Source organism: Phyllopteryx taeniolatus, chromosome 6 (genome assembly GCF_024500385.1).
Source record: "Phyllopteryx taeniolatus isolate TA_2022b chromosome 6, UOR_Ptae_1.2, whole genome shotgun sequence".
Taxonomy (NCBI): domain Eukaryota; kingdom Metazoa; phylum Chordata; class Actinopteri; order Syngnathiformes; family Syngnathidae; genus Phyllopteryx; species Phyllopteryx taeniolatus.
This window is the reverse complement of record NC_084507.1, coordinates 23,519,713-23,547,000: the sequence shown is the minus strand read 5'-3', so window position 1 is coordinate 23,547,000 and position 27,288 is coordinate 23,519,713. Positions and strand designations below refer to the sequence as shown.

Here is a 27,288-nt window from a genome sequence, read left to right as displayed (position 1 = left end):
AGCTGCCATTAAATTGGCCTTAATTTACGATGACGCCACTTCTGCTTTCACGGAATGAAAATACTGTCATGACATTAATTCTGGTATATTTATTGAAATTAATGATATTGATTACAGTACGGTATACAGTGTATATTTGGAGAATTTGAAAAGCGAGTAAAATATTGAATTTATTTGCAAAACGAGTTGAAGTTTGGTCTTAGCACTGCATGATTTGCAAAATGTAGTTTACATGATGCTGTATATGCATATCTACTGTATTTGATTTTATAACATTGCTTTTTTCTCATTTTTGAAAGCTGATTTTTAACACTATTATTATTTTCTAATTTGCCTTTCTAACTTCTTTGCCTTTCCTCATGTTTCTTGCTTTCTCTTGCATTTCCTTTGCTCGTTCCCTATCCTTCACTTTCCTTTTCTTTCTGTACTTACCTTTCCTTGCTCCCTTTTCTCATTTCGATTCCTTTCCTCATCACCTTTCTTATCCTTTCCCCTTTGACTCGTGTCCTGTCCTTCCCACCTTGCGTTGAACAGTCATCTTGTTTGTCTCCTTTAGCACCCGCAGAAGAAGAATATTAGCCTTTAGCATTAGCATGATCAAATAATCACCTAAACCCCCCCCTGCCCCGCCCCCTCACCTCGGGGACATATTGTCCCGTGTGGGCGTCCCCTCGGGGACAGACGGCCCCGCCGTGGGGAGGCTCGGCGGGTGAGCGAGGAGCTGATGAAACGGAGATCGGGTAATGAAGGCATGGCCCGTGGCTTCCACGGCCTCACCATATGTTGAGCCAAAGGCAAATTATACCCCCCGACTCCATCCCCGCCCTCCGCCTTCTCCAATCCAAACAACTTTTTCATCTTGATGCATGCTAATGTGTTTATAAGCGAGCACTTATTCATATCACAACACGCGTTGAGGCCGGGAATGATGACAAGGTTTCATGTCGGGGTCTGCTGGGAATCTTTTATCATCCAATATATTCTGGAGTGGTATAGAGGGTGAGTCGGCCATTTTGTAGTACTGTTTGGTAGGTGGGCTGGTTGACAAGTTAGTTTGTTGGTTAAATGGTTGATTGGTTGGCTGGCTATTTAGCGGGTTAGATTTGTATTGATCGGGCTGTTCAGTTTGATGTTTGGTTGGTGGGTTAGGTTGGTGGTAAGGTGCTTGTTTGGGTAGATGTTTGGTCAAATGGTTGGTCAGTTATGTGGTTAATTAGGTAAACGGATGTTTGGTTGGTTGGTTGGTTGGGTTGTTACATGGTTAGGTGATTGGTTGCTGAGATGGATGGTTGGGTGCTTTGTTGATTAAGCGGTTGATTGGTTAGGTGTTTGGTTAGTTAGATGTTGTTGTTTTTTCATTGGTTGGTTAGGTGTTTGGTTGTTTAGTTGGTTATTTGGGTGGTTTGTTGACTGGTTGGTTAAGTGTTTGGCTGATTGGTCATTTAGGTTGGTCTGTCAAGTATGTATCTAGTTAGTTGGTCAGTTGTTCATTCAGGTTGGTTGGTCAGTTTGAGGTCAGTTAGTCGGTTGATCGGTCGGTTAGTCGCTAGGTCTGTCAGTCAGGTTTGCAGGACGGTTAAATCCAATAATCCACAATGTTAGCCAAGCCGGGGAAAGCCTCTCATGTCTTTTGCATTGCTGTCAGTCCTGCTACCCGTGCGAAGTCAGCAGCGAGACCAGGCAGCCCCACCGCCGCTACCTGCGCCTGGGAGGGATGATGCCAAATGTTATTCTCGGAAACAAAGAATAACTATTTAAGCGTCACATTGCCACCTTGTGCCATCTTGGTGCCAGTCATAAGTTGAGCCCAGGTAAAATGTGCTTTTTTGTTCTTCGCTGCCATAGCAACACCCGTGTTTCTAATATTTTGGAGTACAAATATCGAGCGTCAGCGGTCTCCATGACAACCACATCCGCGTTGATTGGGCGCATCATTTGTGATCCAATAAAATTCCTGTGTGTGTGTGCGCGTGTGTGTGTGTGAATGCGCACGTGTGTGCATGTGTGTAATTATAATAATACATTGGCACATTTGGGTGTGGTACAAGTAAAACATGTTGTAAGATTATTTATTTGTCATCATGATCAATTATCTGTTAATTATTAGAGGTGGATATTTATCTGGATTGACTGTTTTTATATAATAATAAAAAAGTCAATGGAGACTTAAATGTTAGCTACAATGGCGCCCCCTTGTGAAGGTTAATTCTTTTTTTCAGGTACTGAATTTTAAGTGGCTGAAATGCCATCGATTTCATTAAATTAAAAATAAATGGAGTTTGCATATTCGTCTCAGTTTTTTCTATTACTATATTTAAAATAAGTACATTCACTTTCAAATGTAAAACGAGTAAAATGGTAAAGTCAATAAAGTTACAAATAAAATATAACACTGTATTCCATATGTCAACATGAAATACATATTTAATACAAAAATATTTACCTAAAAGTTTTTTAAATTAATTAAATTACCTTTACTTTTGATGGCTATAGAATTTAGAATTTTTTTTACGTATTTGAATATATTATTTTCGATTTCATATATGTGTACCATTCACATTTTATTTCTGTATTGTATTGTTAATATCTTCACTTTTTGAACATTATCTTTTTCCCTGTTTTGCTTCAATAAACTATATAAGTATTTTCACAACGCACCACTGTAACAAGTCTAATTGCTAAGATTCAATAATATGAATAAAAAAATATGAATACAGTACGAGGTCAGTAATTATACGTCTGTCCACTAGAGAGCAGCAAATAACAGTGTGTCAATCGGAGCTTTGACTTAAATACACTGACTCGAGCTCCTCGATACTTTGCTGTTTATTCAATAAACTCCAATATTGACTCGTATTATCATAATATTATGTTACGAAATGATAATAATTTTGCACCTTGTGTATTAAAAACACACCCTTCCTTTCCCACCTCTCCCATGAGGAGAATTCCCTTGGGGTGGTGGTTGCGCCATAATTGGCATATTAAAAATTCCGTCTCTCGTCCCCCCAGCGCATTCTTTTCATAGCTTTTGCACTTTAAAATAAAATCATAATTGTAATGTTCGGGTGCTGGTTGGTGCAGGACCGTAAATTATGCATGAGCGTAAAGCAGCTTAATGGTCGGGTGGGAGCCCCCCCACTCCAGTTACCCCCCCCTCCCTCATGTATGGTAATCATCAGAGGGAATTTTAACATTTCATTAGAAACTTGCTATGAGTTTAGCCTCCCAAATTTAATCTGCAGTATTGCACTGCAGCCTCCACTTGGCTCCAGTAGTGCGGTTTGATGGCACAATTTGTCGCCTTTGACGATACGCGGCTAGAAATGACAAAAAACTAACACAAATGCTAACGTTAGCTTAGCATGTTGCTGTTCCAAAGCTCAAAATGGTGCAGTGCTATACTCCACAGACTCCACCTGACTGTAAGTGTCTGTATTTTTTGACAAAATGTGTCTTCTTTTAGGCTAAACAGCTCAAAATGACAAAAACCTAACACACATGCTAACGTTAGCTTAGCATGTTGCTGTTCCAAAGCTCAAAATGGTGCAGTGCTATACTCCACAGTCTCCACCTGACTGTAAGTGTCTGTATTTGTTGACAAAATGTGTCTTCTTTTAGGCTAAACAGCTCAAAATGACAAAAACCTAACACACATGCTAACGTTAGCTTAGCATGTTGCTGTTCCAAAGCTCAAAATGGTGCAGTGCTATACTCCACAGTCTCCACCTGACTGTAAGTGTCTGTATTTGTTGACAAAATGTGTCTTCTTTTAGGCTAAACAGCTCAAAATGACAAAAACCTAACACACATGCTAACGTTAGCTTAGCATGTTGCTGTTCCAAAGCTCAAAATGGTGCAGTGCTATACTCCACAGTCTCCACCTGACTGTGTCTGTATTTGTTGACAAAATGTGTCTTCTTTTAGGCTAAACAGCTCGAAATGACAAAAACCTCACACACATGCTAACGTTAGCTTAGCATGTTGCTTTGCCAAAGCTCAAAACGGTGCAGTGCTATACTTCACAGTCTCCACTTGACTGTAAGTGGTTAGCTTTGTTAACAACGTTAGCTTAGCATGTTGCTTTGCCAAAGTGCAAAACACCACAGTGCTATAACTCCACAGTGTCCACTTGACTGTAAGTGGCTGTATTTGCTGACAGAATTTGTCTTTTTTTGAGGCTATGCAGCTAGAAATGACAAAAAGTAACACACATTCTAATGTTAGATTAGCATATGGCTATGGATTACTTCTAGACAGTGTAATATAATACGCCACAGTCTCCACATGAATCCAGTGGCCCGGTTTGTTGACAACTTTGGTTGTCACAGATTTAATGATATGCGGCAAGAAAAGACAAAACCAAATGCAAATGCTAATATTAGCTTAACCTTTGGTTGTGACTTTTATTACACTCCGCAATGTCCACTTGGCTGTGGAGATCTGGTTTGTTGACGAAATTTGTTGAGCAGAGTTGTCATTGTGACATTTGAGGAGCCGTTTGGCTAGAAATGATGAAAAAAAATAAGCACAAATGCTAACATTAGCTTAGCCTGCAGCCTTGCCTGAGCTCAAGACGCTGCAGTGTGATACTCCACTTGGCTGCAGTAGCCTGGTTTGGTTCAAGTTTCTGTTGCTGTTTTTTGGGGGGGCATGTTGTGGTACCACACTGCAGGCCGGCAACTCCGATCCGAAAAAAAAACAAATCCGCAATTTAGTGGGTGAACACCGTTGTAGTGCATTCGGCAGCAGCCCAAACCAAACATTAAACCCTCAAAGTACTACTTTTACACTTGAGGGCTCCCCGCAAACCTCAGGGACCCATTAGTGGGCTCGCTGTCCAGCTTCAGTTTCACAATGTGGGCTAGAGAAGAAGTTCCCACCCGGGAAATGCTTGCCTATGATTGGCTGACGCAGGGCCATCAACCACACTGTTATTATGGCTCAATTTAAAGTGTTTGGGTTAAATGCACACCAACTGTACTTAATGTATACACGCACGCACACGCACTTTCAAACTGTGAAATGCGTCAAAATGTATTTAATTAAAAAAAAATAATAATAATAAATCAACATCAGAAAATGGACAATCAAAATATGTGACAAAATTGTATTTGAAAAATGTACAAAATATATATATGTATTAGTATTATGAATTGGATAAAATTCTAAATAAGCACCAGACAATGGATGTGACACAATATGTGTGAAAAAATTATCCCCAATTAATTATTTACATTATAATTAAAAAGGAAAATTATTTAAAATATGAAAATGGATGAATTTAGATTATTTTAAAATGTTTGAAATTGCAATATAATATAAAAATCATTATACTGTAATTAAATCTAAAGAATAATATGCAAAATTGACTGTCAAAATGTATTTAATTTTGAAAATATATTGTTTGCATTTATTTTTTATCTAAATTAAATAAAATGCTAGTTTAAAAAATTCAAAAAATGTACCTCAGTAATTTCTAATCATTTCATCAACAGAAAGTGAACAGATGATCAAAAAATGAAAAAAAAATTGAAAAAATCTTGGGATCATCGAGATGTCTCTGGGAAAATTGAGACACGCCTTAACGTTATTTTTGCTCAGCAGTGGTTTTCGTTTTGGAACACTGCCATGCAGGCCATTTTTGCCAGTCTCTTTCTCATGGTGGAGTCATGAACACTGACCTTAACTGAGGCAAGTGAGGCCTGCAGTGCTTTGGATGTTGTTGTGGGGTCTTTTGTAACCTCTTGGATCAGTCATCGCTACGCTCTTAGGGTCATTTTTGCACCATTGCACAATGGTCATTGCACCGAACTATTGCAATATTAGTAATTCGAACTGCTCTAAGTGCTAGAGGATTCTGCATCTTTTGCACAATTGTCAAAAAAAAAAATGTACTGGCATTACCAGACAACTAGCAACCCTTTATTGCTCACCTTTTTTTGTCAATGTCTTTATGTCTCAAAAGTGTTCTCTGTCAATTGACTGTCTGTTGTCGTACTAGAGCAGCTCCAACGACCGGAGACAAATTCCTTGTGTGTTTTTTTGGACATACTTGGCAAATAAAGATGATTCTGATTCTGAGTCTGCGTCTGATTCTGATCTGATTCAGATTCAGCTTCAGATTCTGATTCTGATTTTGGTCGGCCGACAGCTCTCGGGAAGGTTCATCACTGTTCTATGTTTTTGCCATTTATGGATAATGGTTCTCACTGTGGTTCGCTGGAGTCCCAAAGCTTTAGAAATGCTTTATAACCTTTTCCCCACTGATAGAGCTCAATTACTTTCATTCTAATTTGTTCCTGGATTTCTTTCGGCCTAGCTTTTGATGATCTTCTGGTCTACTTCACTTTGTCAGGCAGGTCCTATTTAAGAGATTTCTTGATTGAGAACAGGAGTGGCAGCATCAGGCCAGGGTGTGGCTAGAGAAATTGAACTCAGGTTTGATAAACCAGTTATGTTTTAACAAGGGGGGGAATCACCTTTTCCATAGAGGGCCATGTAGGTTTGGATTTTTTTTCTCCCTTAATAATAAAAACCTTCATTACAAACTGCATTTTGTGTTTACTTGTGTTGTCTTTGACTAGCATTTAAATTTGTTTGATGATGGGAAACATTTAAGTGTGACAAACATGGAAAAAAAAAAAAGAAATCAGAAAGGGGGAAACACATTTTCACACCACTGTATAACTCGGTCGATTTTAGGCCGTAGAAGAATGGAATATTGCAGTTTGAGAATCCCTATCTTTAGCTGTACCAGCCACGGCGTGTTCCCATCGACACCTCCCCACCACACACTCACTCACACATTTACAAACACACATAATCACACACATACAAATACAAATACACTTATCCTCCTTGTTGGATCCTAGGAATGTCGTCACGTCGGATGAGCTTTTGTGAGCAGTCAGGATTTACAGTTAAACCAATTAGTGCACGGATGGCTTAGACACACAAAAGCACCACTGAAAACCCTATCTCGCTTTATTTAAAGGTTTTCAAAAAAGAAAGAAATAAATAAGATGACAACATGTCTGTTTTTTTTATTATTTGTGTGTGTGTGTAGATGATATAGTGTAATAAGCTGTGGCTGTAGTCTGTGTTGTTGGAATTAGGAGGAAAAGTGTTGTGAAGTCTGCTGTTCACATGACTTGGATTGAGGTTTAGTACTCGAACACACGCACATGCATGTTGACAATCTGGTCTTAGTTGACTTCCAAAATGTTTTCATTTCAAAATAAATTTCCCCCCCATAGAAAATAATGTCAAGTTCCAGTGAAAACAAATAATACATTAATTTTAAATAATAATAGTATGTGCCTGCGATTGACTGGCAACCAGTTCAGAGTGTACCCCGCCCCCTGCCCGATGATAGCTGGGCAGGAGGCTCCAGCGCGCCCGCGACCCTCGTGAGGAGACGAAATGGATGGATGGAATAGTATGTGCCTGCAATGAATGTGCCCGCAAGTGGCGACAAATGATTGACATCTTGAAAAGCAAAGCAAAGCAAATGTATTTATATAGCGCATTTCATACAACATGCCTTTTGTCTTTAATTGATTCTTTTCCACGGGGACGCTGGTTTCTTGTAGGAATCTAGAGCCCTTTTATAAGGCTAAAAGACTCAAATATACGTTGTGTATGTAATTTATATGAAATCAATTGTATTCCTCATACACTGTATGTCAAAATGCCAGCACAGACGTGCTAATTTAAGCCACTACTGTACTTTACTGTATGACATCAAAAGTGTTATTATAGCATTTAGCACACCTGAATAGCTGCTTTGTTTGCGCTTGCATGTGTGTGTGTGTGTGTATGTGCTCGCCCACAGTGATGTAACGTGTCTTCTGTTTATTAAGCGAGGTGTGTGCTAGCGATGAGGGTGTAGCACGCACATTCCTGCCAGAGAACAGCACGTCCAGCTTTCATTATTGTTATTATTCATCTTTTGCCAATGTTGCTAAGTTTTATTGCTTGAAAAATATGAATGGAACGACGCAACCACTCACAACACGTTCCGTAGCACCACCACTGCAATCTGTTTATCAACCAAATCCGGCACGTGAAGTTCACATTTTTCTGAAGATTTAGGTAGAGACGCAGATAATGTTTGAAAATATTAGTAACCGGCACCAGTGAGTCTGATTTACACTAAATCCGGCACACGTGTTCATTATGAGTGGACACAGAAAAATCAACATCCTATCTTATCCTATTCTGTGAAACATACAAGTAGTCAGCCATTTTGGTTTGAAGTTGGTGTTTTTCTGGGGATTTAGGTAGCAATGCCAGTAGATTTAGAAAGTATGAGCAAACCGGCACCTGTGTTTCCCATTTACATTACATCCGGCACGCATGTTCATCATAAGTTGATGGACAAAAATCAGTGCTGTGAAATGTACAGGTAGTCAGCCATTTTGGTTTGAAGGTGCTAGTTATCTGTGATTTAGGTAGCGACCCACCCAGAGTGTTCAAAAATGTTAGCATCCGATTGACACGAAATCCGGCACACCTTTTCATCATGACTGGACACACAGAAATCAGTAAAGAACCTACACAGTGAAACACACAGATTGTCAGTCATTTTGGTTTGAAGGTGCTCTTTATCTGACACTCCGATAGCGTTCCCCGGAGAGTTAAAAATATTGTCAACGGTCACCAGTGAGTCCGATCAACACAAAATCTGGCACACATGTCCAGATGCACAAAAAAAATCACAGAAGCACCTATAATGTGAAATGCACAGGTAGTCGGCTATTTTTGTTTAATGCTGATAGAATTGGAAAATATTAACAACCGGCACCAAGTGCGTCTGATTGACACAAAATTCGGCGCACACGTTCATCATGGCAAGACGGAAATCAATAAGAGACGTTCGTCGGTTCTGCCTTCCGAAATAGAAGACGCAAGAAGAAGAAGAAGAAGAGTCACCGTGATTGAACAGGAAATGGGCACAGTGCAGCTCACCTGAATAATTCAGCCTTTCATTTCGAGAGGCCGCTTCCAATTCATCAGCGAGGGGACATCCCCATTACTACATGTCGGTCATTTTTAGCCGCCTTCTCTGTTTGTTTTAGGAGAACAAATTTGACTTTGGTGACTGTGGATTATTTCTTGATGTTCTAATTATTTTTATTGTGCAAGGTGGCGCTGAATATGAACTACAGTGCAGTGTTTGTCTACTATATGGGGGATTTTTAAGCAATTATTTCTGATACATTTGTACAGTACAGTATACAGGTCCAAGTCTAAAATTTGAATTGTCCACCTTCAATGTAGTACTAAATTGTGCCACAACATGCTGGGCAGCATTGAGCTCTACTGGAAGAGATGCAGCGTAATTAACAGCAAAAAGAAAAGACAGAAGTTTGCTAATGAAGCTCCGGTAATAAGGGTTGTTCCCACGTCGCATAGAGAATATACGCCTGTGAGTATTGTTGTAAGCTGTTTGTCTGCGTTCCTGCTGCGTGTGTGTGAAAGTAGTGTTTGAAAGTTTAGAAGTACCGTAACATTTATGCTCATTTTTACTTGCCCATGTAGGGTGTTTTGCATTATATGTTAGCATTAAGCTGGCGGAGTTTCGTTAGACAAAATGATACGGTCTTGTTAACTATACAATGATTCTCTTTTGTAGTATGTTGTGTTCGTATGCATTGCTGCTCCATGTCTGTTGAACTAGCAGTTGTTTGAAGGTTTAAAAGGACCATAAGAGCGATGCTAATTTCCGTTAGCGCGTCTATAGTGTTTCACATTAGGTTAGCGTTAATATGGTGGACTTTGAAATTATATGGTTTGGTTGAACTACATCAATAAATATACAATTTTAAATTGTCTTTTGTCTTATGCGTCAGTTTTACAGTCACACATCCACATTGCGTGCTAAAATGTCTTCATGTCGTGGTCCTGACAGGACAGGACTTTTTTTTTTTTTTTTAACAGTGTGCTGTGGCCTTCATTTGGGATGGAAGTGGTCCCGAGCCCCCCTGCTGGGTGAGCCAGGCCTTTGTTTGAGTTCGAGACCCCCATTTGTCTCATCGTTTCTGGCACATCAGATAACTGGAGCTGACCCACTTGTCTCGCACCAAGTGAAAGGGAACCCATTTGCGTGTGTGTGTGTGTGTGTGTGTGTGTTTGTGAGCACTGACCCCTCCCCTGCTGAGTGATGAGACAGCTGAGAAGAGGCTATGGAGGCTATGTGGCGGGGAGGTGGGGGTGCAGAGCAAAATCAAAAGCTTCCATTTGGATTATCACTCTCCTCATGCACTGCTGCCAAAATAGAAACGAGAAGAAGAAGGACCGCACCCGCACAGTCATGTGAGGCAGCTGAAGCTAACAGGCTACATGTTGATAGCACGCACGCACGCACGCATGTCAGACAATTATTGGCCGTACATCACCAGCTGATGAAAATTTGTAATAGAATGGATAATTGCTAGATTTCTTTGTTACGGTGTGGATAATTGAATTTATGGTTGTTGTCTTTATTTCTATTGTGCAAACCTCCGGTCATGATGAATGACTGGTGAGAAGAGTGATCGCATTACATTAATCGGATGACACCACATGTTGCATGCGTGTGCGGTGGATTGACCTTTTTAATAAGTCATGTTTAGTCAAAGGGAAAATTTTTTTCGTTTTTTCTGAAAGAAAAAAATATGTTTTTCCCTAAAAAGAATTACTGGGCAGAGAAAAAGTTGCACGTAAACCAAAATCTAAAAGGTTTGAAATATATCTTTCCCCATCTTTGGAATCTATTTATCAGGATCTCATAAACTGCTTCAGTGACTTGTGCCTAACAATAGCTGACGAGCGACTGCTCCTTCCCACATGCCAGCCACGTGTTTTTTCCCGCAGCCCGCAGCAAAAACACTTCCTGCAGGAGCGACCAGGATGCACCTGCTCTCGCCGAGCTGCTCTTTACGTCATATAAAAAGGAAGGGGGGCTGCACGACTTGTACAACACCATGTCAAAGCAAAGAGTCCATGGATAGGAACGAGGCCTTACATCCATCCGTAGCATAACATTAGCATTTTGAGCTAACAACATATTACAGCGATAACATGAGTACATTGATTACCTTGGATTCAAATGATTATTCAGACGGCCACATAGATACCTGAGAGCAGACAAGCGTGTAGCCTGGTGAGGGAGTCAAATTACTTCGTGGACGACTGCATAGCTTGATTCAGATCCTGCATTTATCTAGTTTTGGGGGTTTGTGATCTTAACAAAACGTCCACATTGCGTCAAGGCCACTGAGCCCCGGTTGGTCATCCATCTTGGCGGCAGTGAAAAGCATCACAAAGAAATAATTGTTTTTTTAAAAGGCCTTTTGTGTGTGCCGGCGTTGCAAATGTGCCAGCGGGGCCTCTGGGCTCCATGCAGACTGAAAGTGAGACCCCGCAAAAGGCAGCCTACACCTCCACCTGCCTCACAAACACAAACCAGGCCTTGTTCACTCACCAAGGCCTTGACGTAGGATAGCAACGCTAACACGCTACATGGAGTCATTTTCATCTTATCATGCTAAGATTCTGGACAATGACAGACGCAAATCCGTCAGGTAGGATTTAAGACGTAAGGAAATGACACAGAAACTGGAAGATCACAGAATTACAGATCGAATGGACGTGCCGAAAGGAATTTCTCACGTCTTAAAGCAACACGTCAGCAGCATCAGGAAGTCTATTCAATGAAGCCACACCCCAAAAATGCAAACGGCCAATCACAGTAAAGCATACAACAGCGACACAAAAAAAATCTCCTAAATATGAGAAAAAAAATACAAAATATTAGACCATAAAAGTACAAGTATTAGAATAAAAATATTGGGGGGGGGGGGGGGGGAAATAAAAAAAAAATATGAGACACAAGTGACAAGAGGGAAAAAAAGCCTGAAAATATTAAAAAATGATACAAAATATTAGACAAAGCATGCAAAGATATTAGAAACAAAAATGCATTTTTATTAGACCCCAAAATCTTACAAAACATAAGACAAATATGAGGGAAAATGCTAAACTAATGGGTCTGCACCCATGGGGTCCGCCCGGGCATAGCCCGAAAGAGTAAGGTGGGTCCCCCCAATCTGAGAACGTGGTCCTCAGTCGGAAAAGGGTGGCGTGCCCTCTCCAGGGCGGGGATGAGATCCTGCCCCGAGTGGAGGACTTCAAGTATCTTGGGGTCTTGTTCACGAGTGAGGGAAGAATGGAACGGGAGATCGACAGGCGGATCGGTGCAGCGTCCGCAGTGATGCGGACTTTGTATCGATCCGTTGTGGTAAAGGAGGAGCTAAGCCGAAAGCCGAAGCTCTCGATTTACCGGTCGATCTACGTTCCTACCCTCACCTATGGTCACGAGCTGTGGGTCGTGACCGAAAGAACGAGATCCCGGATGCAAGCGGCCGAAATGAGTTTCCTCCGCAGGGTGTCCGGGCTCTGCCTTAGAGAGTGGGTGAGAAGCTCGGTCATCCGGGAGGAGCTCAGAGTAGAGCCGCTGCTCCTCCGCATTGAGAGGAGCCAGATGAGGTGGCTGGGGCATCTGATTCGGATGCATCCGACTACATCCTTCGGCTGGCCTGGGAACGCCCCGGAAGAGCTGGATGAAGTGGCTGGGTGAGGGAAGTCTGGGCGTCCCTGCTAAAGCTACTGACACGCGACCCGACCTCGGATAAGCGGCAGGAAATGGATGGATGGATGGATGGATAAAATATTGGAAAATAATATGCAATCTTACACAACAAATACAAAAGAATATTAAAAAACACAATACAAATAAAACAAATTTGATGAAAAATATTAGAAACAAAATACACGAACATTAAACCAAAACATTTTAATACTAAATATTAAAAAATGTGATATAAGCTTATACATTTGCTTCTTGCTAACTGCTAGCAACAATAAATATGAAAAAATCATACCAAAATATTACAGAACAAAGATATTAGACCAGAAATATTACTATATATATAAAACACAGACAAGAGAGACAAAATATTGGAAAATAATATAAAATATTTTTAAATACAGAAATATTAGATGAAAAATCCCGAAATATAAGGCAAAACTATTACAAAATGTACAGAAAAGTTTACAAAAAGCACAAACATATTATAAACCAAAATACGTAAACATTGAAACAAAAATATTCTTTTAAAAAATACATAAATATTTTAAACATACAAGGGGAACACTTGAAAAATATTATAACAAAATATGGGAAAACTAACCCAGAGTAAGGGTCAATTGGAAAATATTCATGAGAAACTCTAAGAAAGTTAAAGAAAAATAGACAAAGATTTGGAGGAAAAAATACAAAAGTCCACTCGTGTCAAACTTTAGCTCCGTACATGTATTACTATTTAGTCTTTAGGGCATAGCTTGTATAATTTGTCTCCCACTACCGGAGACAAATTCCTTGTGTGTTTTGGACATACTTGGCAAATAAAGATGATTCTGATTCTGATTCTGATTCTGATTCTGATATACACCACGGAACACTTAACTGAATTATAGCATTTTTTTACGTTCCATCAGTTGCCCCAATATTAGGTACAACATTCAAATAACCCAAATATTAAAAACAGCGGTATGGAGTGCAGTCGCAAATGAACAAACACACAATGGACCTCCAAAGTCAACATCTTTATTCCTCTTTAGTGTTACCTAATTCTGTGGCCTGTGCAGTACGCAGTTTAATCTTGCCCCTATTATAAAGCTTTAATGCTGCTGATATGTTATCAGTTATCAGAGTTTGTCACGGTACAACAGTAAAGTGAGTGAGTTGTTTACTTAGGAAGCACTATCAGTATCAGTTGACACGCGGGACAAGGAAGTCTTCTTCCGTGGTATCAGTGTCATCTGACCCAGACTGCTCCTCAGCAATCAGAGCACCTCTGCTTCACAAAGAAGTTTGAGACAAATCATTAACGACGTACATTACCGAAGTAAATACTCAGTTAGCGATTTCCAAATGAACACATCCTGGTTTAACTCTGTTCGTGGAGAGCACTACGGTGTTGGTTGGCCTTTAATTATTTGGATTTATGACTCTGAGGGGGAAGAACCCTGAACCCCCCGAATGACACTCCTACAATGTGACACTGTCTGGTTCTCATAGAGACCAGCGCACAATGTTCTACTTGGAGGTTATAAGTTCAGTAGCGGGGGTGGGGGGTCTGACATTTTGAGAACAAGTTGGGAAAATGGTTCGGACACCACCGGAGGAAGAGGCGTGACAAAATGCTACGTTAGCTTGTTGCGCTAACGGCTAGCCACCTAGCCATTGTCCTTATTTTCGAGACGAATGGCTGGTTGCTATAGTTACAGCTTATTTCGGGCAATGGAATTTTCATTTTCATCATTTGCTTCTTGCGGCAGCCATTAGCCTCTACATGCTTGAACATATAGTCGACTAAAATTACGTTCTTGTGCTAACTGCGAGCAACAAACAAAACTTGTTCCAGGAAAAAGTTGAAAAATATTGGAAAGTAAGACAAAATCCTAAAGAAAAAAAAAAGTTGGGGAATATAAGACAAAAATAGTACATATTTGACCAATAATAAAACAATATTTTCATTAAAAAAAAATGAATAGAACATCTTTGATCAAAAAATATGTATACAAAAATAATACCAAAAAACAACAATATTAGACAGAAGATTTTGAGTATCTTTTAAGAGTACAAAATTATTAGGCAAAAATCAAGAATATTTGAATAAAAAACGAAAAACTCTAAACCTTACAACAACGATATAAGCCAAAATATACAAAATATTTGAGGAAATATAGTAAAATATTTGACAAAAATGCTAAATAATTGACAAAAATAGAAAATATTACAGAAATAGTACACACAACTGTAAAATATTTGATGGGAATACAATATATATATATATATATATATATATATTATATAACATATTGAATAAGAATACAACATATTTGATAAATAAAATCGAAATATATTCAAAACAAAAGTACAAACATATTAGACAAAAAATACAAATATCAAATGTATGAAAAATGTAAAATAAAATACAAAAATATTTCATGAAGAATACAAAACTTTTGAAAAACAATTACAAACATGTTTGAGAAATACACTACAAATATTTGATGAAAAATAAAAATATTAGAAAATGAATTCTTGACAAAAAACACAAATAACAAAATTGAAAAATATATGGCGAACAATACAAATATTTTAAGAACAAAAATACAAATACAGAGGGAAATAGCTGTGGGTTCTGTTGTTGCTGTATCAAATAGCAGCCCTTCTAATCAGTTTCTGGTCAAAAGTGTTGTGTAAACAGATTCCCAGGCCTGATCAATCATTGCAGTTATCAACTTTATGTTGTCCTTCTGCGACATGTGGAGGAGTGGCACTGATAAGCATGGCAATGGAGTCAGACTGAACGCTTCTGAGATGTGAATCATTCTTTAAGCATCAATAAAAGCCCGCGCCCTCCTCCTCCTCCCCCATCCTCCTTTTTTTGTTTTCAAAAGAGGCCCGCTTCATTATTCAGCCAGGACATTCTCGGATTAATGAACTCCTGCGCCGTGTTTAAACAGCGGCGTCCGTGTTATTGGCAACGTTGGGCCGGTCACGCTGAGGAGGTCACATGAGAGGGAAACACGCGCACACACACACACACACACACACACCTCAGAGCATTGAGAGGTGTGCAGATCAGATTAGCATCCAGTGTGAGACCAATGGAAACAATTGGATTCTCAAAGTGTAACAATGGAGATTTAAATATACCGCGAGGATAAAAAAAAAAAAAAGGTCAACAAGATGATTAAGGGAAAAAACGTCACCTTCAAACCAAAATGGCAAGCATTGCGTTTCACCACATAGATTTTCTATTGCTTTTCATGTGTCCTGTCGTGATGAATACACCAGATTTAGTGCCAATCAAACTATCAGTGGCCTAAATCGAACCTAAATCTCAGAAAACAAACTACCTTTGCGTTTCACAGTGTTGGTGCCTCGTGCCAGCAGACCAATCACAGAGGCCCGTGGACACTTTCCGGGCACCGCTCAGTATTTATATTGCTATTGTTTGTGATGATTTGATTTCTTCTTACAATACAAAATATTAGACATAGAAGACAAAAACATTCAATAGAAAACTAAATTGGAAAATAATACAAAATCATTCAGACAAAAATACGTTATTAGAACCATATATATTAGTTAAAAATGACAAAAATACAAATCTTGAAGAGAAGTTTTCAAAAATATATACAGTATATTAGAAAATAATGCAAAAATATTACAGGTGAACAAAACATATTGGGAAAAATCTGATCATCATTAGGTGGGGAAAAAGTCAAAAGAAAAATATTATCAACTCATACAAATTAGACAAAACTATTGGACAACATTTTTAAAAAATGGCAAAATATATTGGAAAGAAAAACATTAATATCCAACCAAGATGCGGGCCAACATGCAGCCGATGCGGCCAACCCGACTCCAGCTCCTGATGTCGCTAACTAGGCCACGCCCCTTAAAGATTGTGTTGTGTTCTACGCCACCCCCCGCAATAGGCCAAATCCACAAAGAAGCGACCGCATATATTTTTGGGATCATTTATACATATTTAAAAGCCAGAGCCTTACGAATCTTCCTCACGCTTCTATTAACGTCTATTAACAAACAGTAATGCAAAGTAGTACTGGACACTACGTACATTTCATTCCTTGTAATATGTATTTTAAGGGATTTTTGTTTTGTTTTGTTTGTCTACAGTTTTAATGTTTTGGGCTAGGAAGCGTTTATTTTCTCACAAACAAATGACAGCATCCTCTCAAAATCCCACGATATGGCGAATTGTGCGTGATATGAATATGAAAAAAAATAAAGAATCCGCAATGCACTCCATTCACAATAGGTGAACGGCGTTTTGCGAGGGACCACTGTACGAGTATTTTGAGTTACGAGTTTGGTCACAGAATTAATTACACTCATAAGTCAAGGCACCGCTATATTTTCAAGCCGCGGGGCGTTACCGAAGTTCCCCCCAAAACGACACCAAACTGAAACGGTTGGAAGGTGGTTTCTTGGACTAATGGTCGCCATGGTTTCGCTTTGCATGTAACTGTGGGATTGCCACCGCTCTAATGTGCGCCTTATCATGTCATCTTCACGCACAATTCACTCACTTTGGATGAATTCCTTTCTATTGGCTCCCCTATTCTAGTGTATATAGGCTGCCCATCCTAAATCTCCGCTCAGGTTTTTCGGGGGGCCCGTAATGTGAAAGGAATTCCGCCCGCCGCCGTAATCCCTCACGGCCAAACAAGACCAGAGACACATTTCACAGGCCTGTGCCTCACAAAGACCCCTCCGGAGGGGACACGGCTCTTTGTGGCCCCCCCGAAGCCGGCCCACCGGCTTGTGTCTGGATGTTGAGGCGGGGTGGCTCCGGGTTCAAGGTTACAGGCAATGAAAAAGTCCTTTGCCGCTGCAGCTGGTGGTTTCGGACATGGGAGAGGAAACAAGGCAGAGACCAAGTCAAAGAAAAAAAGCTCAAATACTCCAATTCTGTGTGCAACATTGGAGCTTCGAGTTCCTGTCAGAATGATTTGATTGTCTACTTTTTATTGTGCACTTTGATCCCCCAAAAGAAAGGGTTTCAATATTTGACCGTCAAGGTCCCCAAACCCCCACAAAAAAGACAAATAAAAAGCAAAAGTGTAAAATGATGCTTTTGGAATGATATCGTAAACCAACATTGCCAACAGTTCCACTTCCTCTTCTATGGTTATCATCAAGTTTTCCTTTTGGTCTGTTACTTTGACCTTTTTTGATTAGAAAAAAAAAACTTTTCAATGTAAAACATAACCAATATTAGAAAATCATTGAAAAAATATTACACCCAAAATACAAAAGTATTAAAAAAAAAATACAAAAATACAAAGGAAATGATATGAAAATATAAAAATGTATTAAATATTTAAAAAACGAAAATAGTACCAAAATATTAGACACAAATATTGGGCACAGAAACTTAAGTATCCCCTCAAAATTCATCAAACGCCAACTCAACTTCATTTGATTTATAGAATACTTTAAAAACAAACACAGCTTTGAATGTTCTAAAAAGACAACTACTGCTGCATATTAAATATTGACAAATGAACACCATTTCAAAACAATATAACAGTAACAAAGTTGAAAATAAAGCAGGCAGCCGGTGGAGGGAGCCTAGAATAGGAGCTATATGCTCCCTCTTACGTGTTCCAGTTAAGGGGCCAGCTGCAGCATTTCCCACCCAAGCACCCCCCCCGAGTATTCTACGAACCATTAACAGTAGTTCATCTGCAATGTCGTTGCAACGATAACCCTCCGTCGCAGACGCTTCCACGATGTTTGTCATCACTCGAATCGTTTCAGATCCGCAAGCTCCTTCGCTAGCAGCAAGCATCCCCTCTTCCCCGAGTCTGCAGGTGGCCATGTTCTCCACTTGCAACGAGGCCGAGGGCACTTTGTAATCTGAGTAAATTAACGCTCTTGGCTGCTATTAAAGGAAATACAATATCAGGGATTATGTCGTCCCATTAAAAACAAAATGCAGCCCGACTTCAAATAAAAACCTGCTCTTCTATGGAGTTGAGTATAAAGGAGTTATTCGCTTGTAACTTGTGATTTTAGTGGGAGTCTAAAGCAGACAATGAACCGCAATCTCGCTGCAGGCTGAGTGCGGCCTCGTATAAAAAGCAATAATGGAAATTCCTGCACGGATGAGCGGATTTTTGGAGGGCTTTTTTATTTATTTATTTATTTTAAATGTTTTTTTTTGTAAATGGACATCCTGTGGACACGAGGCAAATTCACGTGGATGGAGCTCACGTCACACAGAGATGGGAAACATGACCGACGACTTCAAGCAGGAAAAAGTGTGAGCTGACCCTTTTTTTTTTTTTGAAACTCTTTTCCAGTTAGCAAGCAGAGACGAGCCACCTGCGCTTCACAAAGACGCCATTCATCGGAAAACGGGAGATGAGCCGGGGAAGTCTGCTGGCTTCCGCTCGCTGTGATTGGTCAGGTGAAACAACCAACGACGGCGCGGAGGATAAAACTTCAGAGACCAATCGGTTCAGAATCGCTGCAAAGTGTGACTCAAAAGTGGCACAAAATGTGTTCATATTCACAGTTGACCCTTTCACTTAGCATAAAATGACATTTTAGAAGGCACATTTGCATTACACAAGTGTGCTTGAGATACCCGACTTAGACCTGGTACACACACAAAGATAATAGAGTTGTTTTTGTCCCGATGTTTCTCCTTCCCGACCAAGGCAGACAAAGGTCAGACTATTTCAAACAACCATATAGCTTCAGCTGAGTGATTTTATTTGAATGCTCACAAACAATTCAAAACACCATTGAAGGGCGCAGGAATAACATCGATGTGGTGGTGTTATAACCTTTTAAGCAAAGGACATTTGAACATAAACAGTGGAGCAAAGCATGCAGACAGACAATCTAAAAATACTCGCAGGCATATATTCTTTATCCTATGAGAAAAACGACGAATATTACTGCAGCTCAAGAGGAGTTCAGACCGTCTCCATTTAGCCCTATGTCTTTATTATTTTGCCCTCAGGTGCCCAAGGTGTGCAGACCAGAAGGATTCTACATTATAACCTCCAAACTCTAATTCCAATCAAGTTCCCATGTTGTGTAAATCTTGAATAAAATTCAGATACAATGATTTGCAATTCCTTTTCAACATACATTCAATTGAACATACCACAAAGACAAGATACTTATTGTTCAAACTGATAAATGTTGTTTTTTTTCAAATATTCTCTCATTTTGAATTTGAAGCCTGCGACACGTTCCAAAAAACCTGGGACGGGCAGTAAAAGACTGGGAAAGTTGAAGAATGCAAAAAAAATAAAAAATAATAAAATAAAAAAACTGTTTGGAACGTTCCACAGGTGAGCAGATTAATTGGAAACTGGTGAGCGTCATTGGTATAAAAGGAGCATGCCCGAAAGGCTCAGTTCTTCAAATGTTGTCCAGACCTGTCTCCTATTGAAAACGTGTGCTGCATTATAAAGCGCAAATTACGCAACGGAGACCCCAGAATGTTGAGCAACTGAAGTTGTACATTAAGCAAAGAATGGGAAAGAATTCCACTTACAAAGCTTCAACAATTACTGTCCCCAAATGCTTGAGTGCTGTTAAAAGGAAAGGTCACAACTTTTTTTGAACGTGCTGCGGACATGGGAACATTTGTCAATATTTGAACAACAACCCAAAAAAAAACCAACTAAGTTTATCAGTTTGAACATAAGATTGTCTTTGTGCTGTATTCAATTGAACATAGGTTGAAAAGGCATTGCAAATCATTGTATTCTGTTTTATATTTACGTTTTACACAACATCCCAACTTCATTGGAATTGGGGTTTGTACATGAGATCATATCAATATTTAACCTCCCACTGATTAACCTCCCTGAGACTCCAGTGTTAATTAGGTCTCTATTTTTAAATCCCTGTAGCATTTCAAGCCTTCTTCCACGTGCAGAGCGCAACATCAAGGTCACAATATTAAAATGGAGCAGATCTTTTTTTTTTTGTTTACAGCCGACTTGTTCTGATGTTGCTTCATCACCGGACCAGCTGCTGCTGGGACTCTAACCCGTTAACCGTGTTTGTAAAGGGAGCTCGGGGAAGCCCCCCCTCCCATCCCGAATCCCCCCCTCTGGCTCGCAGCTCCTGCCCAAGCTTGTCCTACCGGCGTCGGGCTGCCCCCGACCGCATTGCCGAGCCTTGGAGGAAGGAGATAATTGTTAACCCTCTGCAAGGCTGAGCGTGCCTAACAACACAACAAGGTTGACGTAATGAGAGGTGGAAAGGTTCTTACGCTCTGTACTTAAAGTAGAAATCCAGATACTATGTATGTTTAAAACAAAAAAACAAAAACAAAAACTGGTAAAAGTAGGTCAGGTTTAACTCCTGTATTTCAGGCAAAGCCAAAAAAAAAAAAAAAAAAAAAAAAGTGCTGTCTGAAATGTAATTATGTACAAAAGTAATTCATCAATTATCTATAATACAGCGGTGGTGCTTTGATTTACGGTTTTAATTTTTTGAACTCTCCTACATCAAATAAATGTTCCTCATTGAAAAGAATTGAAGTGTCATTATTCCGCTTAGGCCTCCTAAAAAAAAAACCAAAATCTACTTACGTACAGTTATAAGTGTTAATACTTTGTTACTTCCCACCACTGGATGTACTTAAGTGACGTGACTGCAACCAAGCATGAAAAGCAACTAGTGAAGTCCCTTGTGACATTTTTAAATGTCGCCTTTCAAACGCAGTTGTGTGTCAATGTGATGACAGGTTTCTGGTTCTTACCGTGTCTTGTACGAGAAGGAGTGCAGGTCCAAGCGCCACATTGCAGATGGTTAGTAACATGTCCAGGCAAACACAGGTATTTACATCATGTGCTTGTTTCTTTGCATTTTTGGGCCTTTTGTTTACTTTAACGAACTGAAAGGTTCACAACGATAAAACTCCATTACCAGCATTACCACGTAACTGGCAAAATGTGACTTTTTTCAGTGCCTCTTTTCATTGCGTTTTAAAGGTCACATATAAAATTAGCTTTTTAATAGCTTGTATACAAATATTTTGGTCTCTGGAATGCCTGTTAGTCTAGTTTTCTTTTTAGCCCTTCAGCGTTTTTGCCGACTTGTATTGTAAAAGTGAGGCTCATTTGCATAATCCCCCTCCACCCACCCACCCACACAGTTTCTTCACCCATTACTTGCCAGCGAGGCTGGGTGAAGTTCGACTATTTTCAAGCACCGACCAGACTACATTGTCTGAAGCACCATCTTGTCAAAGCCAAACGCCGGAGAGCCACAGTGTCGCTGGATGTCCAAATTAGCATAAGCTAAGCGCAAGATTCAAATACGCGCCGCTTATCAGAAGCTAACACTGATAGTTAGCTTCTATAAGCGACTTGCATGTACTTGATTGTTTGGCAAACTTGTCGATGTGGTGGTGGTTATGAATGGTCTACTAATCAGCACACAGAATTGTGTTTAGCTCTGTGCCACCACTTTTTTTAAGAAGCAAACGGTAGCCCAAGCGAAAGGGTGATTAGAATGTGGCACCCTTTACAATGGCAATGCAATAAAATGCTGAACTGAAGCACAATGGTTAGAGTGGTAGGTAGGTTTTTATTTATAAAAAAAAAATAAAATAAAAATGCTCATGACAACCGGCTCAAAAAGGCATCGGTCCAAACCAGTTCAAATAATGCATATTTTTAAAAAGTCAATCTAATAAACTGTAAACGCCATGAGAAGTGATCATCTAAAGTGCTTCAGGTGGAAGATAGAAGAGAGCAACCAAACTAATAAATGCACACTAATAATACTTTGCTTTCACATGTAGAAAGTCTATGAAGTGTAAAATAAAATAGTGATGAGTTAGCATACAAAAAGTTAACATTTCCTTGATGTTCTAACCAGTGGAGTTATTTTATTTAAAATATCTTTTTTTGTTTTTGGTAAGAATACAACAACCGTTGGCAATTTCAATCACATCTTGTAGCACTCTTCCAGACCTCAAACCTTCTGTACATTACATCACTTCTTCAAACCCTCACTTGTCGAGAACTTTCTCTTCGTCATACTTTGTTCCTTTACACATCACTTCCTGATCCACAAACATGATCACATGACTGAAGGCTGTGTTCACAATTGGGAGTTGGCTACTATTTTGCTGTTGTGTTGTTTTAATGCCGGTCCATGTAGGGTGAACAGAACCGCACCAGAGTTCATTTGTACTGTAAGTTCACCCAAAACAACCTCTTCAAGGAAGTCTCGGTTCGGATGATTGTGTTCCTACTTGATCGGTCTCCATTTGCTTGTCCGGATGATACCATCTACACAAAACAAATCGCACGAGCAGAGCAATTGCACCTCTGGTGAGTTCGTTTTGGTACTCTGGTCAGGACCAAAGACATATTTGGTCCGGTTCTTTGTGTCCTTTTGGCCCTTGTAAGCATTCAAACTTGAGCTCAAGTGAACCAAACCGCACTAGAGTTCACTTGCAAGGGGCTCGAGTCCACCTTTTCAAGCGGTCTCAGTCAGCTTGTTTGGTCCGCAACAGAGTTCAGATAGCATAAACACATAACCCAATGAACTGCACGAGTAGAGGAACGACACCAGTTTGTTTTAACCAAACCAAACCAGACCAGACCAAAATGATACATGGTGCGCATATTTGGTCCGGTTAGCTTCGCTGGGATTTTCATCATCGGACAAAGTTTTAAGTTCATGCTTTAGCTGAAGTGCACTGAATCGCATTGGAGTTCGCTAGCAAGCAGATCAATTCCACCTCTTAAGTAATTTTGGGCCACGAGACTGTTCGGATGATGGAGTTGACAATTGACCAAACAAACAGCACTAGCAGAGCAATCACACCAGAGTTTGTTTGAATAAAACAAATGAGACCAAAGTGGTCCTGACCAAAAGATAGGGTACATTTGGTCCGGTTCTTTGGTCCGTGTAGCTTTGACACTTGAGCGCAAGTGAACAGAACCGGGTCAGAGTTTACTTGCAAGCTAGGCCGAGACCACCTCTTCAAGCTCTCTCAGTCTGCTTGTTTGGTTCGTGGTAAAATCCTTCACACTTGGACCAAACAAACCACTTCAGCCGAGTAATTGCTCCAGAGTTCACTTAAAGCAAACAAAGTGTGCGAACGCAGAGGAACTGCATTCTGATCTGTACCAAAAAAATACATGAAGTGCAATTTTGGTCTGGTTCGCCATGTCTTCCCACTGGTATTTTCATCATTGGACTAAATTTATCATTAACACTTAAACCGAACCACATCAGAGTTCTTTTGCAAGTGGGCTGAGACCAATTCCTCAAAAAGTCTCAGTCCACTAATGTTCAACTGCAAACAGATCGAGACCAAGTCTTCAAGCGGTCTCGGGCTGCCTGTTTGGTCTATGTAGCATTCATACTTGAGCGCCAATTAACCAAAACGCACCAGAGTTCACTTGCGAGAAGCCCGAGACCAAGTCCTCAAGCAGCCTCAGTCCGGGTGATCAAGTTCCAACTTGACCACACCTAATGGGTTTTAACACAGTCTTTGTGTGGTCTAGGTGAGCTTGTTTGTTGCACACCATGGTTTACATTGCCCAAACGAACCGCACTACGAAGGATCGCAGCAGAGTTCGTTTTTAAACCTGACAAGTGTGAACACAGCCTGACAAACCTTTAAGCTCAGAGAACTGAGACAACAACGTAGACGCTGGATTTGACTCCAGACACACCTTTATCCGTAACTCACAGTCTTTATCGCTTCTTCCTCTGCTGCCGGATCACCTTTCTGTGCTTCAAGATGAGGTCATAGAGTCGGTCTAGGCCCTCCCTGAGTCCATCCCCGATGATGGCGCAAGCGGGCTGCAGGTGCCACGGCGTCGCCGGGCTTAGCTCCTTCAGTGCAAGTAGCTTCTCGATCTCCAGCAGCCCTAGGGAGTGCCTCAGGTCCTGCTTGTTGGCCACCACCAACAGGGGCACGCCCTGGTTCTCCGAGGTCTTGGCGATCTTGTGGAGCTCCGTCTTCGCCTCCTCCATGCGCTCACTGTCCACAGAGTCCACCACAAAGATGATACCATCCGTGCAACGAGTGTAGGACTTCCACAGTGGCCGCAGCTTCTCCTGGCCACCCACGTCCCAAAATTGGAAGGTCACGGTGCGGTGACCGCCCAAGGACACCCGCACCCGCTCCGCGTTGAAGCCCTTGGTGGGCACTGTGTTGACAAACTCGTTGAACTGCAGCCTGTACAGCACGGTGGTCTTGCCAGCTGAGTCCAGTCCGAGGATGGCGATGTGGAAGGACTGGAAGAAGGGGATGCTCGCCAGGAAGCTAGGTTGTTCCGAGAAGCCATTCCCCATCTTTCCTCATGGGGAAGGGCCAGCACGATTCCAGCCAACTTTCACAGGCTAATCCTCAGTGTAATTTTATTATCCAAAATGGCTGCAGCAAGAACCTGCAAGTACATTTAAGGTTATTTTTTTAATTAAACACAGTCTTACTGGTAAAGTGTTACAAGAATTCAATGTTAAATGGTAAATGCATTGCACTTATATAGTGCTTTAACTACACCATCACATTGCCCGAAGTGCTTCACAGATGCTCACACATTTACCATCTGTCGTCATCTACCTAGTTCCGAGAATATGTCTGTGAGCAAGCCAGTGTGAATGACATCACATTTACACTATTTACACAATACATGTAGTTTCTCTGCCCATGACTTGGCAGGTAGGCGGGGGTTAAGATACTTCGCTTTCAAGCAACGGCTGAACTCCACTGAAGCAATACCGTGTCAAAGCCAAAAGCTAAGCTAACGGGACCACTGGACGAGCCTGGAAAATGTGTTGCAGTTCTTAAAATCCATGGGATATTTCGCTGTAAGTCTGTCACATACTTTTTTGGGGGGACATATGGAAAATTGACTTATTAATAGCTTATATATAAATAGTTGGGTCTCTGAAGTGCCTGCCCACCCATCAAGTTTGAAATTAAACTACCAAATAAACGTTTTGTTACCTACCTATTTCATAAAATGTGTCCGTCAATGATCCGTTCATAATTTCGCCAAATTGTAACAATTTGACTATTCTAAATAATACTGCTCCCGCACTCAATTTCTCTGCTCATGACTGGGCAGCTAGGCTGGAAGAAAAATCCACCATTTTAGGCGACGGACAGACTACACATAACTTCTAGCGTGTCAAAGCCAAAAGCTAAGCCGAGTTGTGCAAATTATCTTACAAAATAGTCGATGATTTGACTTTGTGTGGGTTGCCCACGCTTTGCAATTGATGCTTGACATTGGCCCCACAGTAGAGGGGGCAGGGTGAGCTGTAGCTCATTTGCATGGGGCAGAACTGCTCCCGCAAAACGGATAATTTCAGTGAGGCTCAAATAAAAGAGGGTGAAAATTAGGAAATGTGACAACAAATTTTTTTGCAACACTCCATCCAAATGAAAAGGAAATCGGTTGGATTGGTTCCCAGTTATGCTGCTCAGTGTAAGTGAAACCAGTTTGACATCATTTACTGAACTTGTGTGAGTCTTCCTAGTAAACTAACCCTAATCCCTAACTGATCCGGATCTATTAACTCCAACTTGCATTTGCATTAGCAATATAAAACTTTATTACTCCTAATGCATCAGGCCATTAGCTAATAATTTGATTCAAAAAACATTTCGGTGTCTTTTTCCCCCCTTTACAATTGTTGGGAAAATATATGATTTGGATATGACATTTAAAGTAGCATCTTAAAATATAACCTGTTACAGGAAATCACCACCATCTTTGACATGATAAAGCCTTGGTGGAGCACTATCCTAACTAAACATTATGTCAGTTAAAAGACAGCAAAGGCAGTATTATGCAACAGTGGCTTACAAAAGTGTGTAAACATGAGCCAAACTACCATTACACACTTATCATGTGCATAGAAGCCTTGCCACCGTGTCAAAATGCAATTAAACAGACACTTAAATTTTGCCACCATATTTTTAGTAAATCTCTAACATAAATAATTTATCCTAAACCATTTAATTCAGTTTGTAGTGCATTTCCTCTGTCGCGTTTTTAATAAATACATGTTTAGTTTGAGGTAGTGCTCTGGTGCATGCCTGCAGTAGAGCTGAACCTAACACGTAAACCTTTTTTTAATGACAGAGGGGGAACACTGCACACAAGGGAGTTTTTATTTTATTTTATATATATATATATATATATATATATATATATTAAAAAAAACAAAAAAAAACCGGAACATATGTTGTAACCTACCAGTCTGAGCCCTCCGTAGCGCGAATATCCGTCACTTTTCCGGAGCTCAAAAGGCGTCTTCCGCCGTGAAAAGATGAATAATGTCGTATTTCCACCTCCCCGGTGAGAGTGAAGAGAACACACCGCTCGTGAGTGCTCGGAGCTCGGCCTAGATCACACTGACGAAGCTTAGGCTCCGCAGAACGCGTAAACGCCCATATTGACTCCGCCACCGCACGCGATTGGCTTATTTGCGCTGATGTCTGCCCACTGATTGGGTAGCCGCGGCTGTCAATCACCACTACGCCCGGGAACGAGGATCACCTGTTGCAGTCCTGGCGTACGCCGCCGCTGTCGTCTCAACTTGTTTTTATCAATATTTAAATCTGTTGAGTCACAACTTGCATCTCGCTATTGTGTTTGGCGATTCAACTCTTTCAA

General features: G+C 40.5%; 1 protein-coding gene and 1 long non-coding RNA gene across 2 annotated transcripts; one reads left to right on the top strand and one right to left on the bottom strand.

Moving 5' to 3' along the window:
- Nucleotides 1-9,951: 9,951 nt before the first annotated feature.
- On the top strand, nt 9,952-21,163 carry LOC133479625 (uncharacterized). The gene is made up of 2 exons (XR_009789025.1): nt 9,952-10,320; nt 18,961-21,163. It is a non-coding gene; the product is annotated as an uncharacterized LOC133479625 (long non-coding RNA).
- A 1,036-nt stretch (nt 21,164-22,199) lies between these two features.
- Nucleotides 22,200-27,058, bottom strand: arl4aa (ADP-ribosylation factor-like 4aa). The gene is made up of 2 exons (XM_061777819.1): nt 26,869-27,058; nt 22,200-25,047 (listed from the first exon to the last, which is right to left on the bottom strand). The coding sequence occupies exon 2, from the start codon at nt 24,950-24,952 to the stop codon at nt 24,350-24,352; it is 603 nt and encodes a 200-aa protein (XP_061633803.1). The 5' UTR covers nt 24,953-25,047; nt 26,869-27,058; the 3' UTR covers nt 22,200-24,349.
- Nucleotides 27,059-27,288: the final 230 nt, after the last annotated feature.